At 35.1% G+C, this 20,841-nt stretch overlaps 1 protein-coding gene across 7 annotated transcripts in view; it reads left to right on the forward strand.

The window, feature by feature from the left end:
* Positions 1-10,881, forward strand: part of Alg13 (ALG13 UDP-N-acetylglucosaminyltransferase subunit) — a 71,284-nt gene extending 60,403 nt beyond the window's left edge. For all 7 annotated transcript variants that reach the window (XM_047535602.1, XM_047535603.1, XM_047535605.1 and 4 more), the window contains 3 exons: positions 5,160-5,200; positions 6,854-7,034; positions 9,986-10,881. In XM_047535602.1, coding sequence (XP_047391558.1) covers positions 5,160-5,200; positions 6,854-7,034; positions 9,986-10,248 — 485 coding nt within the window. In that variant the 3' untranslated portion in view covers positions 10,249-10,881. The remainder of the gene's footprint in view (positions 1-5,159; positions 5,201-6,853; positions 7,035-9,985) is intronic.
* The last annotated feature ends 9,960 nt before the right edge of the window (positions 10,882-20,841 follow it).

Below are 20,841 nucleotides of genomic sequence, written 5' to 3' on the forward strand. Positions count from 1 at the left end.
ATACTTTCTTTCCTTTCTTCCCCATCTGTGCCCAAGATGTACTCAGTCACCATATAATGCTGACTTTGCATTTTCCAGCATTTTATTATGAAAATATTCAAGCATACATTGGAGTAGTTGTTGTTGTTTTTAATTTTTAGATGCTAGGGATCAAACCTAGGGACACAGGCATGCCAGGCAAACACTCTTACCACTAAGTCACATCCCAGCCTTTGTAATTGAATTTTCAAATGAATAGTCATATATCCACCATCAAGAATCTGCCTTTAATGTTTAACTCTACTTGCTTTGTCACATTTTTATCCATCTTGCCCTCCATTCATCTCCTTGTCGATTGATTAATCCATCTCATTTTTTATGAATTGAAAAAAACTGTAGATATTAATAGATCTTCCCAGAATGGATAAAGAACATGTGGTATATATTTATAAAATGGAATGCTGTTCACCTGTAGAAAGGATAAAACCTTGTTATTTGTGGCAACATGGATGAATGTGGATGATACTGTGTTCCAGCAAAATAAGTTAGGCACACAAATACCACCTGATCTCACTCATTTAGAATCTTAAACTGATCTTATAGAGGTACTGAGTAGAAGAGTGATTACTGGAGGCTGGGAAGGGTAGGGAAGAGAGGAGGATGGGGTAAAGATTGGTTAGTGGGTACAAAATTATAGTTAGATATGAGGAATATGTTCTGATATTCCATTTGCATAGTAGGGTTACTATAGTTAATAATATTGTGTATTTCAAAATAACTTGAAAAATATTTTGAATGTATCACCACAAAGAAATGATAAATGTTTGTCGTGGTGAATATGCTTAATACCCTGATTAGATCATTATATGATATATACATATATTATAATAGGATATCATGCTATACCTCAATTATGCACTGAGTATAATCAAACAGTGCATGCACCTGTGTTACCTAAATCCCACTCAAAGTATAAAACATTATCATTAAGCTGGGCACAGTGATATACACCTGTTATCCCAGTGACTCGAGAGGCTGAGGCAGGGAGATTGGAAGTTCAAGACCAACCTTAGCAATTCAGTGAGACCCTGTTTTAAAAAAAATAAAAAGGACTGGGGATGTGGCTGAGTGGTAAACCACATCTGGGTTCAAGCCCTAATGGGCCCCCCCAAAAATATCAATGTTCCACAATGTTTTCTTATGTTCCTTCCTAGTCTTTCTTGGGGCTCTTTCCCCCCAGAGTCAGCCACTGTTCTGATTTTTTTCTACCATAGATTAGTTTTAAAATTAGTTTTATGTTTTAAAATTCTATCAATACAGTGTATAGCCTTTTAGAAGGCTTCTTAAACTCAACATGTTTTTGATATTTATCTATGTTGTTGGATATACCCATAGTCCATTTGCTTTTATTGCTCATTAAGAGTTTATTGTATCAATATTCCACAGTTGACCCATTCTCCTATTGATAGACGTCTGGGTTTGGAGCTGTTCCAAATAAAGATGACAAAGATTTTCTTGCTCAAGTCTTTGTGAACAAATGTTTTCATTTCCCTTGAACAGATACCTAGCAGTGGAATTGCTGGGTCACAGAAATTTGTGTTTACTTTTATAAGAAGCTGCCAAGCATTTTTCCAAAGCTGTGCTATTTTGTACTCATACTAGTACAAGAATTTCTCATTTCTCATCCTCACAAACATCAGTGCTGTCATTTGCTTTTGTCTTAACCATTGTGATGATTAATGATGAACACTTTAATAATGTCTCTCCCTCTCCCTCTCTCCCTCCCTCTCCTGTCCTTCCCTCCCTCTCGCTCGCTCGCTCGCTCTCTCTCTCTCTGTCATACACACTCACACACACAGCGGAGCATGGTGAGCATATCTGTAATCCCACCCACTCTACTCAGGAGGATGAGGCAGGAGGATCACAAGTTGGAGGCTAGCATTAACAACTTACTGAGACCCTGTCTTAAAAGAAAAAAATAAAAGGGCTAGGGATATAACTCAGTGGTAGAGTGCCCCTTGGTTCACTCCTCACTACTGTATTGTTTTCATGTGCTTATTGATTGTTTGCATATTTTTATAAAGTATTTGTTTTATATCTTGGTTAAATGACCTGGTTTGGTGATGACTTTTCAGATACAACACCATAGACATGAAATAATTGATAAAGTGAACTTCATTATAATTAAAAACATCTGTTCTGTGAAAGATGCCATCAAAAGAAAAGATAAGCCACAGACTGGAAGAAAATAGGTGCAAAAGACATATCCGAATATCAGTTATCCAAAATATATACATATATCTATGTAATGATTCCCAAATTGAGCATTGGTCTCAAAGTTTCAGTTACTTGTTTCTACCTTCTTGCTACACATTTCCCCTTTTAGAGTTTCATTTCAAACTTAAATGTCCATAATGAAATTCCTCATCTTCTTTTCTTAAATTTCCACCTGATTTACCCAGTGTCTAACACCTGATTTCTATCCTCTCTCTCCTTTCTTCCCCACAAATAATCTATACATAGACCTTAAACCCTTTACAAAAATTGACTCAAAATGGATCAGAAATATAAACAAAGAACACAAAAGTATAAAACTTGGTTTTTTGTCTCCTGTGTTATATTAAATTGTAGAAATTAAAACAGACCATTTTGTAGAGCAGTTTTCTGTTTACAGCATAATTGAGAGGAAGATACAGAAATTTTCCATATACCTCCTACCTTCAAGGGTAAATAGCTTCCTATACTAATTGACATCCCCACACCAGACTGGTACATTTGTTACATTTAGATTTTCTCCTATGTTAACTTCTAGGAGTTTCTTTGTATGTTTTGTGAGTATTTTCTCCTATTCTGTGGCTTACCTATTTTCTTCATGGTGTCTTTGGATGAGCCTTGGTTTTAATTGCAGTAAAATCTACCTTATCACTTTGTTGTTTATTGCTTTCTTTAACCTAGGATATCTTTGCCTACCCACAAGATATTCTTCTATGTTTTTCTCTAAAAATTATGTTTTTAGTTTTGTGTTTAGGTTTGCAGTCCATCTCAAATTAATTTTTGTTTATGGCATGAGATGGGGGTTGAGGTCAATTTATTTTTTCCCCTTATGCCTATTCAGTATTCCAGCAGTACCGTTTGTAAAACTTTGGTTTTGGCCAAAAATCAGATGACTATTTAGAGTGCTGGTCTGTGTCTGAACTCTGTAGGATTGATCTACTTTTCAATCCTTATGCTAGTACCACACCATTTCTGTAATAAATTATCTGGAAGTTATCTAACACTTTATTTCTGGAAGATTGCTTTAGTAATTTGAGTCATTTGCATTCCTACTTGATTTTAAGTTTTACCTAATATCTTCTCCCACCCTCCCCAAAAAACAGTTGGTAATTTGGAATTTTGTAGTTAGGGGAGAATTGCCATTTTATTGCCACTTTGAATCTTCTTTGGTTTCTAAACAATATTTTTGGTACAGCAATCTTCTACTTCTTTTGTTAAATATATTCCTATATATTTGAGTTTTTGGTGTTGCAGGAAATAGAATTTAAACTTTGATTTTTTCCAATTTTTGTCCCTCTAGTATATAAAAAAATTGATTTTTTTTTTTGTGGGGGTGTGTTAACCTTGGCTGATTCATTAAAAATTTGTCTTTCACTTTTCATAATGGGTTTTAAAAATTATCCACCATCTCCTTCCTAGATTGTGTCTTTATGACCTCATCCCTGAACAATTAAGTTAGCCTCTCATTTGGTCTCACTGACCTGGTATCTGTATCACTCTGTGTTCTCTTTCTAGCTCAGAACCCTTCAGTGATTTTCAGCTTCTGTGAAGTTCAACAGGTTAAACTATGGCATTTATGACTTTCTCCTATCTCATCTCTGCTCTATTCCAGCCTTTGATTCTTCTGTGAATTCTGTGCAGCTGGTTTTGTACTTCTAAGTCTGCTGGTGTGATGATTGTATTCACATTCTTTCTGCATGCATTTTTCTAATTTTTTTTTATTCATTGTACACAAATGGGGTACAACTTTCATTTCTCTGGTTGTACACGAAGTAGAGTCACATGGTTTGTGTAACCATACATGTATATAAGGTAATGATGTTTGTCTCACTCTATTATCTTTCCCCCACCCCCTTCCCATCCCTCATTTTCCTCTATACAATTCATCCTTTCTCCATTCTTGCCTTCCCCCCTTCCCCAGTTATGTATCATCATCCACTTACCAGAGAAATCGTTCAGCCTTTGGTTTTGGGGGGATTGGCTTATCTCACTTAGCATGATATTCTCCAACTCCATTTACCTGCAAATGCCATAATTTTATTTTTCTTTATGTCTGAGTAATAGTCCATTATGTATATATACCACAGTTTCTTTATCCATTCATCTATTGAAGGGCATCTAGGTTGGTTGTGCAATCCAGTTATTGTAAATCTAACTTCTTATTAACCCCCAAAAGATACTCTGTGCCCATTAATATTTGCTTCCCATTCCTTCTAGCCCTACCAGCCACTACTGTTTCTATAGCTTTGCCTATTGTAGTATTTTATATAAATGTGATATAACAATATATAGTGTTTTGTGCCTGGGTTTTGTCACTTAATGTTTTCAAGGTTTATCTATGTTGTATAGTATGTATCAGTACTTCAGTCTTTTCTGTTGCTGAATAATTCATTTTATGGGTAAACCACAATTATCTGTCAGGTCAACTGGTAAAAATATATTTAGAGATACAATTAGAATGCAAGAATAGTGCTAGGGGTTACAGCTCAGTGGTAGTGTACTTAGCATGTTTAAGTCCCTAGGATTGTAGCAAAACACACAGAATGCTAATATTCTCTCTTCCCTAGTACATCTATTTTTGTTCATTTATGAAATAAAAGTACTATAATGCCTGGAGAAATTTTATCGTTTTGTTTCTTAAATACAGAATGGCATTCCTGTAGCATCTGCTTAATAATAAGAATAGAAATATAATTTGTATGTGGTGATACCTTGTATCAGAAAATGGTCTTTGGTAAATGTTCATTTATTATGAGGTAGAATTGAGGGTGTGTCAATGTGGACTATAATTGACTACAGATCACTACATTTATATTTTCTTTAATAATGCTCAAAGAGAAAAGCTTTTAAATGATAGTTCTAACTGCTTATGTCAATATCACTAAATTAGAACTTTTTCATTTTAGATACAAAAGTTTTGCAGTACTATTTCAATCTGGGATTGCAGGTAAGAGTCATGTTAAAATTGTTTGATAAATTCTATATTCAAAATATGTTTTGAAAAATCAGATTCTTGAACTTCGAAAGACAAAAGTACTGTGACAGAACTAAGATTTTTATTGTTTTCTAAGAGATCACCAAAGATAACTAACCATGTTTTCCACTTTAGCCTCCCAGTGATTCAGTTTCTTTTATTATAAGTACTTGTTAAATTGAAAGCAGGGACTGGACTCTTTAAGTTGTACAACTTCAGCATATATTAATTAGTTTTCATATTTAACATTATATACCAACCCTTTACTGTTATATATTCAAAATAAATGGGCTACTTACAGTTTACTTGAAAGATTTTTGCTATTTTATGTGAAAAACTAATTCAGACATTTAAGTTTTTTAAAGCACTCACATATTCATACATGTTTGCCAAACACTGGTTTTTCACCACTCCCCTGAGTTGTACAGATAGGTACTGACAAATGTCATCGTATCACTGGAAGCTGTCCCTGATTTGAGGTGAGAGCTCCTTTTTATTTCATTCCTTATTTTCCCCCAGAAACACACTTTATTTCTGATGGTGTGTTTATTAAAAGGACATATTTTCTGAAAATGCATCTTTAAATTTGGCAGATGATAATAAACTATATAGTCTCCTGGAAAATGCTCTGATAGTTCATATTCTTCAATCCTGACTTCCCTACAAATTTATACATGTTATACATCTATAAATTAAGAATGGTAGAATGGGTTTTTTTTTTCTTTGAGACTTTTTTCTAAAGGTAGTTTTAAGAATTGATAAATTACTTGTCTTTCAGTTACATTAGTTTTTAGATTCACATATGAAACTTTGTTATCTGTCCTACAAGACTGAGGCATTTAAAAATATTCTCCTCACCAAGCACAATGATACATACCTGTATTTTAGCTACTGAGGAGGCTGAGGTGGTAGAATCACTTGGGCCCACGGAGTTCAAGGCCAGCCTGGGCAACATAGTGAGACCCTATCTCAAAAAAAAAAAAAATTCTGCTTTTTACATTTCCTGGGAATACCAGGAATTGTCGAATAGATGCTTAATGCTTTTAAAAGTAATAATGTTCATTACAGTACCTTTGGGAAATATTAAGGTATAAAGAAAATCCAAATTATCTGTATAACCAGTGTGCATTTTGATACATTTCCTTATAGTTTTCTAATTTTTGTTACAAAATAGAGAATATGCTGTATAAATTTTTAATTAATTTAATATGCATATCTTTGTATTTAAATATTTAACAGCATTACTTTTTTGCTGTATAGTATTCCTTTATGAACATGTAATAATTCATTCACCCAGTACCCTATTGTTAAATACTTAAGTTGTTCAATGATGGATGCTTTTTAAAATAATGCTATAAAAGATATCTTTGTATTCAGATCTTTTCATGTATCTCTGATTTCCTTAGCAGGCTTTCCTAAAAATATACTAGATCCAAATATGAGGTAATACATGCTGCAAAAAATCTTTTAAGTTCTAGAAGAGAACAAATATCAAATCTTACCACACCTGCAAATTAACACTTTTTTAAAGCAACACACTAAACTACTTTAAGTAAAGGGAATAATAAAGTTGTGTTTTTCTTTTTTTTTTTTTTTTTTTTTGGTTGTTGCCCTTTCTTGCTCCAGTGTTATCACCACAACTACTGGCACTCCATGGTCTATATGCCACAGATGCAGCAGCAGCAACTTCATGTAGAGAATTATCCATTGTATTGTGAACCACCTCCTCTGGTAGACCAAACTGTTCCTCACTTTTACAGTGAGGTAGGGAGAGCAGATGGTACACAGGTAGAAGCATCAACAAATGGTGAGTCTGTAATGGGATTGCCAGTAAGAAAGACAATGGGATTTTATTGTGTACAATTTATTTATAACCTTTCAGGTGTTTCATTGGAGCTATATACTTATACCAGCAGTTATGAAAGCATATGTGGACCCCTTGAGATCCCTGGACGTTTCAAGGGATTCAGGATGCCAAAAATAGCAATACTAAGATTTTATTTGCCCGTTTTATTGCATTTGGGGTGCAAAACTCAGTGGTGGGTAAAATTGCTGGCACCTAATCACAAACCAAGTCACTAGTACCAAATGATCAATATCTTTCTTACTGCCACACAATTTGTACAAAAATGCTGATTTAATTTCTCTCTTTTTTGGTCAAAGATGTTATATTTACTAATTTTTGTGCTTTTGTATTTAATATTCTTTGTGACAAAACGGGAACTACTTATAAAACACTCTGCATACTGAATGACGTGTGCTGATTCACCTAAGAAAAAGGGGCTTACGCTATTGAGTTACTAGCTGAACTAGCTAACTTTTTTTGAGGTTCTAGGGATAGAACTCAGGGCCTCACACATGCTAGGCAGTCACTCTGCTTTTGAGCTACATGCCCAGCCCCCAGCTAACATTTTTTATGGAACATTCTTTTTACTTGAAAAGCTGACAAATGATGGTTGTTCATACTTGATTTATCTGCCCAACATTTTCTCAAATGAACAAAGTCAGACTGTGACTTAAGGAAAAACAACTGATAATATTTGTTGTCAAAGAAAATACCAACTTTCCAATAAAAATTAGAGAACTTGGGTCTGCTTGAGAGCTTCCAAGTAATTAAAACTGCTAATAAGATAAGTGGAGTTATTAATGAAGGCAGTTTCTTAAATTGTGTAATGAAATACATCTACATTTGGAAGATTGATATAACTGTGTGAAGTAAAAGTTTCCCAATTACCAACTCATGATATTACTCATGCCTCATTTTGTAAAAGAGCCATCTAAGTGCAAGGTAAAACAATGGATTGTAATGTAACACTATGAAAAGTCCACATTGCCAGTGATCTTTGAGAAAATTACCCCTCGATATAGTTTTGGTATAGCATCAAAGAATATCTACAATTACCTGAAGTCTTGTTATTAAAGAACTTGACTTTTCCACCTACAAGTCTTCATGAGGCCAGATTTCTTTATATACTTCAAACCAAACAAAATAACAATATATTAAATACAGAAGCATATATAAGAATCCAGCTGTCATCTATTGAGCCATACATTAGAAATTTGCACAAGTATAGAACAATAATACTCTTCCTTACATTATTTTTGTTGGAAAGTTGATTTTTGGGGGAAAGTATTTTTAGACAAATTTTTATTTGTGTTAACATGTAATGGGTTTATTTTTACACAAATTCACATATGATTTAAAATTTCCTCATTTAAATTCCTAATATAGTAAATATCAATAGCTATAGACCACATAAAAAAGCTGTTTGGGGTTCTCAGTTTTTAAAAGTATAAGGGGATCCCTGAGACCAAAAAGTTTTAAGAACCACTGTGTTAAACCATAGAATGGTTGCTCTGTGAGCTCACAGTATAGTACAGACAAGGAGTCATTTTGGGGAATGTAGAATCTTTGGACTACCCTTCTTCATAGAATCAGCAAGAGATAGAGAAACTATGTGAATTAACCTAACCAAATATGTTTCACATTCCACTGCTATTCAGTGGTCGTGATCTCTTCTAAGTTACTTAACCTCCCTTAGCCTAGTTTTCTATACCATGGGAAATCCTGACTTGTCAGGGTGATAAGAACTAAGACACCTTATGCCTACGCATACTGTGCCTGGTGTATATTAGGAATGCTAATTTCCTTTTCCTCTCCCTTTTAATATTTTTGGTTTTGAAATGTGATTAGTGCTGGAGAATCTTGCTGTTATGTGTGCTGATGAGGTGTTGCTTATAATTATTAAAAAAGTCATTCTTCATTGCATTTTTGTGCAATGTACCTTTCTTAAGTTATTTTTAATTGTAGTAAACCATGAGGCATGACAGTCTTCATTTCACAGAATAGGCTAAGTTTAACCAAAGGAATGAAAGATTCCTTTTTGTCTAATAGGTATAGTCACTGTAGCAAGATCAGAGCAGCATTGTCTATTTCCACTGACGATGACTGGTGGAAGCAAAAGTGCTGTAAAATATTGATGATATTAGGATCTCAAAAACATTTATGAGACGATACTTTAGAATGATCTTCAGAATTATACCTTCATGTATACACCAGACTGTACAAACACCTGTGTTTTCTATTTCATTTTCATTGATAAAAAATGGTTATTTGGATGATTTGTGTTATACTGGAATACTGCTAGGAAATTTAATCGTGACCACGTCTTATAAAGCTAATTTTCTGGAAGGGAGCTAGACGATGTTTATGTATTTAGCTTGTTGGCACTTAAATCATCCCAGAACAGCAGTTATCTACAGGTAGAATAGATTTGACACATTTTTAATGTATGTACACACACATATGTACATATAATTTTTTTATTTGAAAAGTTTCAAATAAATTTTGATAGCTTATTTTAGACACTGTTTTTTTTAACCTTTTGCTTATTTTTATGTGGTGCTAAGGTTTAAACCCAGTGTCTCTCATGTGCTAGGCAAGCACTCTACCACTGAGCCACAACCCCAGTCCTAGACACTATTGTTTATATCTGAAGTGATCTTGCTGCAGTTCCTGTGATCTTTCTTATACTGAATGTATTTTTCACCTCTAACACCATCCACTTATGGATGGGGGTTGTACCTCAGGGACAGAGCACTTGCGTAGCATGTGTGAGGCACTGAGTTTAGTCCTCAGCATCACATAAAAATCAATAAATAATAAAAAACTACAAAGACCATCCTTTTATGTTGCATGGAGTTCTGTTGTAGTGAATTTTTGTATATAAAGCATACTATCTGTATTCTTTGTTTCAGGTACTTTTCTGAATGCCGACCCTGGATCTATCCCTCATGGAGCAGTCTATTATCCAGTAATGTCAGATCCCTATGGGCAGTCACCTTTGCCAGGTTTTGATTCCTGCCTTCCTGTTGTGCCAGATCATCCCTATGTTGCCTCCTGGCATCCTGTTGGTCCAGCATATGGTGGTGGTTCTCAAATTCATGGTGCTATACATCCTGGGCCAGTTGGCTATATTGCTTCACCTTCAGCTTCTCATTATGTACCTCAGAATATGTAAGATTCAGCAATATGAAGAATTCTTGCACTGCCGTTTTCTTGGCATTTTGGTTTTTAAAAGGTGTTTTATGTTAGTGTTTAAGTGATTTAGATGGTAAGAATCATTATTCTTCTATCTGTCTTTAAGATTATTTTACCTTTTGATTTAAAATATTCCTCTAAAGGAATACTACTTTGGGCTGTGAATAAGGAAATCCAGATGGATGTACAACTAGCCCCATATTGAGCATAGTTCATTGTATTCAGCTGTTTTCCTGTCCGCCAGCTTGTCAACTTTGTATTAGCTGATGGTGCCAATTGATAAAAAGAATAACCATACAAACTATTTCCTTGTTTCAGGTATCATACGTCATATTAAACTGTTCAAAATTGGAATAATTTTCACTTTTCTAGAAAGTAAAACAGCAAACCCAAGAGCTTTTGTTTGAGAATCTCAATATTAAATGAGAGAGCTCTTCAGGTTTCTTAATCTGACCTGAGTTGTGTTCTGTGATATTAATCAGTTTTGAAGGCACATGGTGCTCTGCTTTAGATTTCTCTCATATGCTGTTGTTTAATACCAGATTTATGTAACTGTTTTACTGCACAGTATTGAATTGGTGTCCTTTGCACAGTTAGCAGTAAATAAAAACTAGCATTTAAAATTACTAAAATGAGTGGGATTTTTTTCTTTCTTTTTTTTTGTCCATAATAGCGAAGAGTGTACCAGACATTTGATTGTTTCAACATGTTTTCCTCTGGCATTTTAGTTGCAAAGAATGTGAATTCATAGTTTGGACTGGGGGAGTAGTTGCAGGGCCACTTGAAATGTTATTTAATATCAGGTCATTGCAGTGCATACTGTCATATCTACTTCTTTTCAGAATGTTCATTTTCAAATTGTTTTTCTGGTTTAAAAAAATATCTATAGCTGGATATGGTGGTGCATGCTTATAATTCCAGCAAGTGGGGAGGCTGAAACAGGATCAGAAGTTTAAGGCCAGCCTCAGCAACTTAACAAAGCCCCGTCTCAAAATAAAAAGGCCCTGGATGTAGCTTTAAAGTGCTCCTGGGTTCAATCCCCAGTAAACCCCCACGAACACCCCCAAAAAAACTATAACTCCCCTATGGAACTTTAATGTAGACTTACTTTCTTATTGTCCTATACTTCCAATGGTTTTCATATCTTACAGTTTTTGTTTTTAGATTGTCATCTTGCAAGGACTGGCTTGTCTCTGACTTTGAGACATATGCCATTAGCCTTTTGTGCCTTCTCCCATCTGTCTAAAGGCCACAAAATCTGTATTGATCAATTCTTTTCTAAGGGGTAATTCATACAGAATGCTTTGCTATTATCTTACCTCATTGATAAAGTGTTCCTTGGTTGCCACAAAACCTATTTACAAATATCATATTTAAAGGTCAATTTTTGCTTGTGAATCAGCCTATTCTTTGACTCCTGAAGCTACACTGCAGGCGAAAAGAACCATTTGAGGAAGTAGGGCTTGAGGTACTTCACTAGTGCTGGAAGTGGAATTCATTGCTAAGAAGAGACCCTGTCTTCAATGTCCTATTCTCATGATGATTGCTATTAATGAATCCAAAAGCCAGTGTACTAGTTAAAGGTTTCTGCTTCATATTAGACACAGTATTGGTTGAGGTTTTTGGTTTTGCATTCTCAATCTTAAGAAGACCTTGCTCTACAAGTTGGCATCTGGCAACTTTAGTAAAGAACGATGGATGATGGGGCACTGATTTTTACAAATTTTTACTGATTTCTACTCTGTATGTTTTAATGTTTAAGCTTCTCCGCTAATCTTGTGAGTTTTCAATTTATATAGCCTACAAATTGTTCTGTATAAAGGTTTTAGTCAAGTTTATAAGTGTGGGGCAACCCCTCCCCCAACATTTTTGAGGTATAACCGAATGATTTGTCTCTTGAACTGTTAGTGGTTCACTAAGTAGCATCTAAGAGGTGTTTTAGAAGGTCTGAGTCTGTCTTGAGAATGTGAGTCTGGTATTTGCTTTTGAGACAAGCACTTCTGCCTTAACTTTCCAGTTGTTTGTTTTTGTTTCAAAGGTTTAGGTGGCTGCCTTGCCTTATATTTCATTACTGATTGATGCAATTTGCTTAGATGATTGTTATTTTAACTCTGAAATAAGCACATATACTAGATTGACCTAATTGCTATCAAATGAAATCCATAGCATTTATGGTTTATTTAAACCATATGATTTCCTTTACTTAGTTTTGGGTTAACTTTTTGTTGCTGTGAGCAAAATACCTGACAAGAACAACTTAAAGAAGTAGTTTATATTGTGCTCATGACTTCATGGCCAACTGACTCCATTGCTCTTGGCCCAAGGTGAGCATCATGGCAGAAAGGCATGGTGAAGGAGAGCAGCTCACCTCATGGTAGCCAGGAAGCAGAGACAGGGAAGAGACTGGAGGACAAGATAAAACCCCCACAGGCATGCCCCCAAAGACCTACTTCCTTCAGCTGCACCCTGTCTGCTTATAGTTACCACTTAATACATGAGGCCTTTGAAATTATTAAACTATATAATGGATTAATCCACTGATTAGGTTACAACTCATAATCTAGTAGTTTTATTTCTGAATATTCCTGCATTGTCTATCACATGAGCCTATTGGGGGACACCTCATATTCAAACCATAACATGTATTATAATAATTCTTCTCCAAGTAATAATAAAGGAGTGAGCCCTCACTTCCTATTGTGGGTTGAGAATAACCTGTACTGCAACAGAAGTCTGCAGTAGTTAATGGAGGCAGCTGCCAGATAAAACACAAATAGCTTTTCTGTTAATAAACCCAAAGCTGACATTTTAATCAGCCTGTAGCAGAAACAGTCATGGGCCACTTTTTTTAAATATGTGTTACTTCTTTAGTTTCCCTAGATTTTACAAAAGATGTCTTTACTGTTAACCAAATTTCATCTCCTTGGATTTTTGGGGAGCAGGAGCTATAAAGGCACTGTTTTTTTGTTTGGGACCCTTAACCTGCAACCCCTTCCTGATACAAATCTCTCTGCACTAAATGTAGAAAACTGGATAATTTCCATTACAAGGAAAAAGAATTAAAATTGATTTTTATGCTGCATATATTTATTCTTAGAACTAATTGTGGCTTTCTGTCTTGATTAAGAGCAGATGGAAATATTGAGTCTGTTTTATTGTTGTAATTCAAGACTTGTGAATTTAAAACATCTTTCATTTCCTTGGAGCCTACAATCAACACATAACCTTTTAATTAGCTTTGGAAATTGGAGTATAAACAAACAAATCATTGTGGTTTTTTAAAAAATGTGAACACCAGACATTCAAAACTTACTTTAGATATAAATATTCATGAATAAAAAAATAGTCCACTGGTGAGCGTAGGACATGAATTTAATCTAGACTTTTCTAAATCTCAGACTGATTTAGTTCATTTTATTTCCACTTACAATAAAAGTTAAGACTTCAAGAGAACTAACATAGCAAAAGACAGCCATCCTACAATATAATATTAAGTCTCAGTAGAAGAAACTTGATTTAGAAAACTCGTCTTCTCACCTAGCTGAATTAGCAAAGGAAAGTTTCCCTGTAATACTTTTCAGGGACATGTGGGAAATGTAGCTTCAGAAAAGGATCCCCTTGAATTTAGCTAACCATTTTATGATTAAAACGGCTTTAGAATGATTTATTTAGGAATTATTTCAAAGAATCTAGGGATGAGGTTTGTAGATTAAAGAATATTAGCTAGTTGGGATAACCAATGAAGCTTGCTTGGGTCCATTATGCTATTCTCTATTTTTGTGTTTGAAATTTTTCATAATAAAAAACCTTGGTAACTGGACATCTGGAGAGATGTTTGCTTATGAAGAGATCAGGTTTTAAGAAATGATTTGAATCTTGAAAAAAAAAATTAAATTGATCACATTTTAGAGAGGCTGTTGCATTAGGTCCAAAGATACCTTTCTAAGACATTAAGGGACTGGGGGGAGGCTTATAAGATTGGAGAAGTAGCTTCTTGAAAACTGTAATTCTGAAGAATATTCACTAACTGTGTGTAACATTGCTTTTTTATTTTCTTTTTTTCCTGGTACCCAGGACTGAACCACTTCCCCAGCCTCTTTTTTATTGTTTAGTTTCGAGACAGGGTCCCGCTAAGTTTCTTAAGAAGTACTTTTAATAAATACACGAGGGGCTGAGGTTGTGGCTCAGTGGTAGAGCGCTTGCCTAGCACGTGTGAGGTACTGGGTTCAATTCTTAGCACCACATAAGAAGTTAAAAAAAGAATGCTTTAAGAAAAATAAATACATGATATTCATTTTTGGGTGCTGGGGATTGAACCCAGGGCCTTGTGCTTGCAAGGCAAGCACTCTACCAACTGAGCTATATCCCCAGCCCAATCACTACCACTTTTGAGTTTACTTTTTTTCTTTACAACTGTCAGAGTGAATCTTCAAAACCAAGAAGTCCCTGACTATTGAACTGCTGTTTATCCCTGGTAGGTGGTTTTTGCCACCAGATAGATCTTTTGTGGGAGTTGCATTTCAATAATATTAAGGTTGGATTGAATCAGTTCTTATGAATTAAAACCTACCAGTGAATAAAAGTATTAAGATCTATTCTAGCCAAACATTATTGGTTATTAGTATTAATTTATTAGTGTTATTTGAGTGGTCAATCTCACATAATTAGCAAATCTTTCTTATATATTTTACTATATATAAAAATACAGGTATTTCAAATTGTTTACAGAATTATAGGAAAAAATTCTACTCTAGTACTAGAGTACTAAAGCATTAGGATGTAAAGAAAGGTCTTCTTTGCTCTGATGTATCAACCACCTCAAAGTGAAAATTTTTCCTTAATAAAACAATTTTATATTCAATTGCTTTGCTTGCTTCAGTAGTCGAACTTCTAAAAATTTACTTTCATTCATTTAGCTCTGCTGAAATAACCTCAGCTATCCAAGAAGTTTTCCTCTTCCTGTTTTTTTTTTGAAACATGGTATAGATTTGACTTTTGTTACTTAGTTCTTTCCCTTTTCATACTGTTTTTTTCCAACATTATTATGAAAAATTTTAGACATCCAGAAAAGTCGGAAGACTAGTGCACTAAACATCCATATATCTACCACCTACATTCTACAGTTAACATTTTACTATACTTTTTTACATATCCATCCATAAGTCCTTATTCTAGAATTTTAAAATTGTAGTCTATGTCCAGTTCACTCCTAAATTTTTCAGCATGTATATTGTTAACTAGATTTTAGTATTTGTTAAAGATTTTTTTTGTATAAATCTTCAGTGTTAAATGCATGAGTTGTAAAAGATCATACACCTATGAATATGAGTCCTTACCAAGATAACATCATCATCCCCCACTGCCCCCGAATCCCTTCATGGTTCCTTCCCAGTTACTCCCTGCTTCTATCCCCATCCCCCAGGGAACCACTATTCTTTGATTTTTCCCGGCATAGATTTCTGCTTTTTAAGAATCAAAATGTACTCTCATGTGAGACTTCTTTCAATGCAGTGCATGCAGTGTTCATCCATGTGTCTGTCAATAGTATGTTCCTTTTTATTGCTGAGCAGTATCAATAGCCCATAATGTGCTTACCTTTTATTCTATTGATGGACATGGATTTTTGATATGAACAAAACTGCTATGAAATTTTCTTTGTGTGGTTTTAGGGATTGAACTCCGTAGTGCTGTACCACTAAGCTAGACCCCTAGCGCCCCCCCCCCCCTTTTGAGACAGGGTCTTCCTAAGTTGTCCAGGTTAACCACAAATTTGGAACCCTCCTGCCTCAGCCTCCCCAGTGGCTTGATTGCAGGCATGTGCCACCATACCTGGCCTATGAACATTTTTTAGTAGAAGTTTTTTTCATTCCATTTGGAATAGAATTGTTTTATTGCAGTTTTTCTACTCGGTTTGTAGTAAATGTTATCAGTGTGGTTTTAGTTTACATTTCCCTACTTATATTTTTTATTCTATTATACATGACAGCGGAAGGCATTTTGATTCATTGTACACAAATGGAGTACAACTTTTCATTTTCCTGGTTGTACACAATGTAGTCACATCATTCATGTAGTCATACATGTACATAGGGTAATGATGTCTCAGTTCACCATTTTTCCTACTCCCTGCCCCCTCCCCTCATTTCCCTCTACACAATTCAAAGTTCCTCCATTATTCCCTTGCCCCCCCACCCCTGTTATGTATCAGCATCCACTTATAAGAGAAAACATTTAGCCTTTGATTTGGGGGGATTGGCTTATCTCACTTAGCATGATATTCTCCAACCGCATCCATTTACCTGCAAATGCCATAATTTCATTCTCCTTTAAGGCTGAATAATATTCCATTGTGAATATATACCACAGTTTCTTCATCTATTGAAGGGCATATAGGCTGGTTCCACAATCTAGCTCTTGTGAACTGAGCTGCTTTAAGCATTGATGTGGCTGCGTCACTGTAGTATGCTAATTTTAAGTTCTTTGGGTATAGGCCAAGGAGTGGGATAGCTGGGTCAAATGATGGTTCCATTCCAAGTTTTCTGAGGAATCTCTATACTACTTTCCATAATGGTTGCACCATTTTGCATTTTCACCAGCAACATATGTACCTTTTTTCCTACGTCCTCGCCAACATTTGTTGTTGCTTGTATTCTTTTTTTTTTATTGTAAACAAATGGGATACATGTTGTTTCTCTGTACATGGAGTAAAGGAATACCATTTGTGTAATTATAAATTTACATAGGGTAATGTTTGATTCACTGTTATTTATTCCCTTCCCCCCACCCCTTCCACACCTCTTTTCCCTCTATACAGTCCTTCCTCCATTCTTGCCCCCCCACCCTAACCCTAACTCTAACCCTACCACTAACCCCTCCCACCTCCCATTATATGTCATCATCCAGTTATCAGCGAGATCATTCGTCCTTTGGTTTTTTGAGATTGGCTTATCTCACTTAGCATGATATTCTCCAATTTCATCCATTTACCTGCAAATGCCATAATTTTATCATTCTTTATGGCTGAGTAATATTCCATTGTATATATATACCACAGTTTCTTCATCCATTCACCAATTGAAGGGCATCTAGGTTGGTTCCACAATCTGGCTATTGTGAATTGAGTAGCTATGAACATTGATGTGGCTGTATCTCTGTAGTATGGTGATTTTAAGCCCTTTGGGTATAGGCCAAGGAGTGGGATAGCTGGGTCAAATGGTGTTTCCATTCCAAATTTTCTAAGGAATCTCCACACTGCTTTCCAGAGTGACTGCACTAATTTGCAGCCCTACCAGCAATGTATGAGTGTACCTTTCTCCCCACATCCTCGCCAATACCTGTTGTTGCTTGTATTCTTGATAATCACCATTCTAATTGGGGTGAGATGGAATCTTAGGGTGGTTTTGATTTGCATTTCTCTTATTACTAGAGATGTTGAACATTTTTCCATATGTTTGTTGATTGCTTGTAGATCTTCTTCTGTGAAGTGTCTATTCATTTCCTTAGCCCATTTGTTGATTGGGTTATTTGCATTCTTGGTGTAGAGTTTTTTGAGTTCTTTATAGATTCTGGAGATTAGTGCTCTATCTGAAGTATGATTGGCAAAGATTTTCTCCTACTCTGTAGGCTCTTTCTTCGCATTGCTGATAGTTTCTTTTGCTGAGAGAAAGCTTTTTAGTTTGAATCTATCCCAGTTATTGATTCTTGCTTTTATTTCTTGTGCTATGGGAGTCCTGTTGAGGAAGTCTGGTCCTAAGCCGACATGTTGAAGATCTGGACCTACTTTTTCTTCTATAATCTGCAGGGTCTCTGGTCTGATTCCAAGGTCCTTAATCCATTTTGAGTTTAGTTTCGTGCACGGTGAGAGATATGGGTTTAGTTTCATTCTGTTGCATATGGATTTCCAATTCTCCCAGCCCCATTTGTTGAAGAGGCTATCTTTTCTCCATTGCATATTTTTGGCACCTTTGTCTAGTATGAGAAAATTGTATTTATTTGGGTTTGTGTCCATGTCCTCTATTCTGTACCATTGATCTACCTGTCTATTTTGGTACCAATACCATGCCATTTTTGTTACTATTGCTTTGTAGTAGAGTTGAAGATCTGGTATTGTGATACCCCCTGCTTCGGTCTTTCTGCTAAGGATTGCTTTAGCTATTCTGGGTTTCTTATTCTTCCAGATGAATTTCATAATTGCTTGCTCTATTTCTGTAAGGTACATCATTGGGATTTTAATTGGAATTGCATTGAATCTGTATAGTACTTTTGGTAGTATGGCCATTTTGATAATATGAATTCTTCCTATCCAAGAACATGGGAGATCTTTCCATCTTCTAAGGTTTTCTTTAATTTCTTTCTTTAGTGTTCTGTAGTTCTCATTGTAGAGGTCTTTCACCTCTTTTGTGAGATTGATTCCCAAGTATTTTATTTTTTCGAGGCTATTGTGAATGGGGTAGTTTTCCTAATTATTCTTTCAAAAGATTCATCACTTATGTATAAAAATGCCTTAGATTTATGTGCATTGATCTTATATCCTGCTACTTTACTGAATTCACTTATGAGTTCTAAAAGTTTTCTGTTGGAATTTCCTGGTTCCTCTAAGTATATAATCATATCATCAGCAAATAGGGATAGTTTGAGTTCTTTTCCTATTCGTATCCCTTTAATTTCTTTGGTCTGTCTAATTGCTCTGGCTAGAGTTTCGAGGAAAATGTTGAGTAGAAGTGGTGAAAGTGGGCATCCCTGCCTTGTTCCAGTTTTTAGGGGGAATGCTTTCAGTTTTTCACCATTTAGAATGATATTAGCCATGGGCTTAGCATAGAAAGAAATTAAAGAAAACCTTAGAAGATGGAAAGATCTCCCATGTTCTTGGATAGGAATGTTAAGGAATGTTCCCACTATCCCTATTTTTTTCTAGTGTTTTGAGCATAAAGGGGTGCTGTATTTTATCAAATGCTTTTTCTATATCTATTGAAATAATCATGTGATTCTTGACTTTAAGTCTACTGATATGGTGAATTACATTTATTGATTTCCTGATGTTGAACCAACCTTGCATCCCTGGGATAAAACCCACTTGATCGTGGTGCACTATCTTTTTAATATATTTTTGTATGCGATTTGCTAAAATTTTGTTGAGAATTTTTGTGTTGATGTTCATTAAGGATGTTGGTCTGAAATTTTCTTTCCTTGATGTGTCTCTGTCTGGTTTAGGTATCAGGGTAATATTGGCTTCATAGAATGAGTTTGGGAGGGTTCCCTTCTCTTCTATTTCATGGAATACTTTGAGAAGTATTGGAATGAGCTCTTCTTTAAAGGTTTTGTAGAACTCGACTGAGAACCCACCTTGTCCCGGACTTTTTTTGTTGGTAGGCTTTTGATGACTTCTTCTATTTCATTACTTGAAATTGGTCTGTTTAAATTGTGTTTGTCCTCCTCGTTCAGTTTAAGCAATTCATATGTCTCTAGAAACCTGTTGATGTCTTCGACATTTTCTATTTTGTTGGAGTATAGATTTTCAAAATAGCTTCTAATTATGTTTTGTATTTCGGTCGTGTCTGTTGTGATATTTCCTTGTTCATTCCGAATTTCAGTGATTTGGGTTTTCTCTCATCTTCTCTTTGTTAGTGTGGCTAAAGGTTTATCAATTTTGTTTATTTTTTCAAAGAACCAACTATTTATTTTGTCAATTTTTTGTATTGTTTCTTTTGTTTCAATTTCATTGATTTCAGCTCTGAGTTTAACTGTTTCCTGTCTTCTACTACTTTTGGTGTTGGTCTGTTCTTTTTCTAGGGCTTTGAGCTGTAGTGTTAGGTTGTTCATTTGTTGAATTTTACTTCTTTTATTGAATGCGCTTCATGAAATAAATTTTCCTCTTAAGTACTGCTTTCATAGTGTCCCAGAGATTTTGATATGATGTTTCTTTGTTCTCATTTACCTCTAAGAATTTTTAATTTCCTTCCTAATATCTTCTGTTATCCATTCATCATATAATAGCATATTGTTTAGTCTCCAGGTGATGGAGTAGTTTCTGTTTTTTACTCTTTCATTTATTTCTAATTTTAATCCATTATGATCTGATAGAATACAAGGTAGTGTCTCTATCTTCTTGTATTTGCTGACATTAGCTTTGTGGCATAATATATGGTCTATTTTAGAGAAGGATCCATGTGCTGCTAAGAAGAAAGTGTATTCGCTCTTGGTTGGATGGTATATTCTATAAATGTCTGTTAAGTCTAAATTATTGATTTTGTTATTGAGATCTATGGTTTCTTTGTTCAATTTTTGTTTGGAAGATCTGTCCAGTGGTGAAAGAGGCGTGTTAAAATCACCTAGTATTATTGTGTCATGGTCTATTTGGTTTCTGAAATTGAGAAGGATTTGTTTGACATACATGGGTGAGCCACTGTTTGGGGCATAGATGTTTATGATTGTTTTATCTTGCTGATTTATGCTTCCCTTAAGCAGTATGAAATGTCCTTCTTTATCCCTTCTGACTAACTTTGGCTTGAAGTCCACATTATCTGAAATGAGGATGAATACCCCAGCTTTTTTGCTGAGTCCATGTGCATGGTAT

Source organism: Sciurus carolinensis, chromosome X (assembly GCF_902686445.1).
Source record: "Sciurus carolinensis chromosome X, mSciCar1.2, whole genome shotgun sequence".
Lineage (NCBI taxonomy): Eukaryota > Metazoa > Chordata > Mammalia > Rodentia > Sciuridae > Sciurus > Sciurus carolinensis.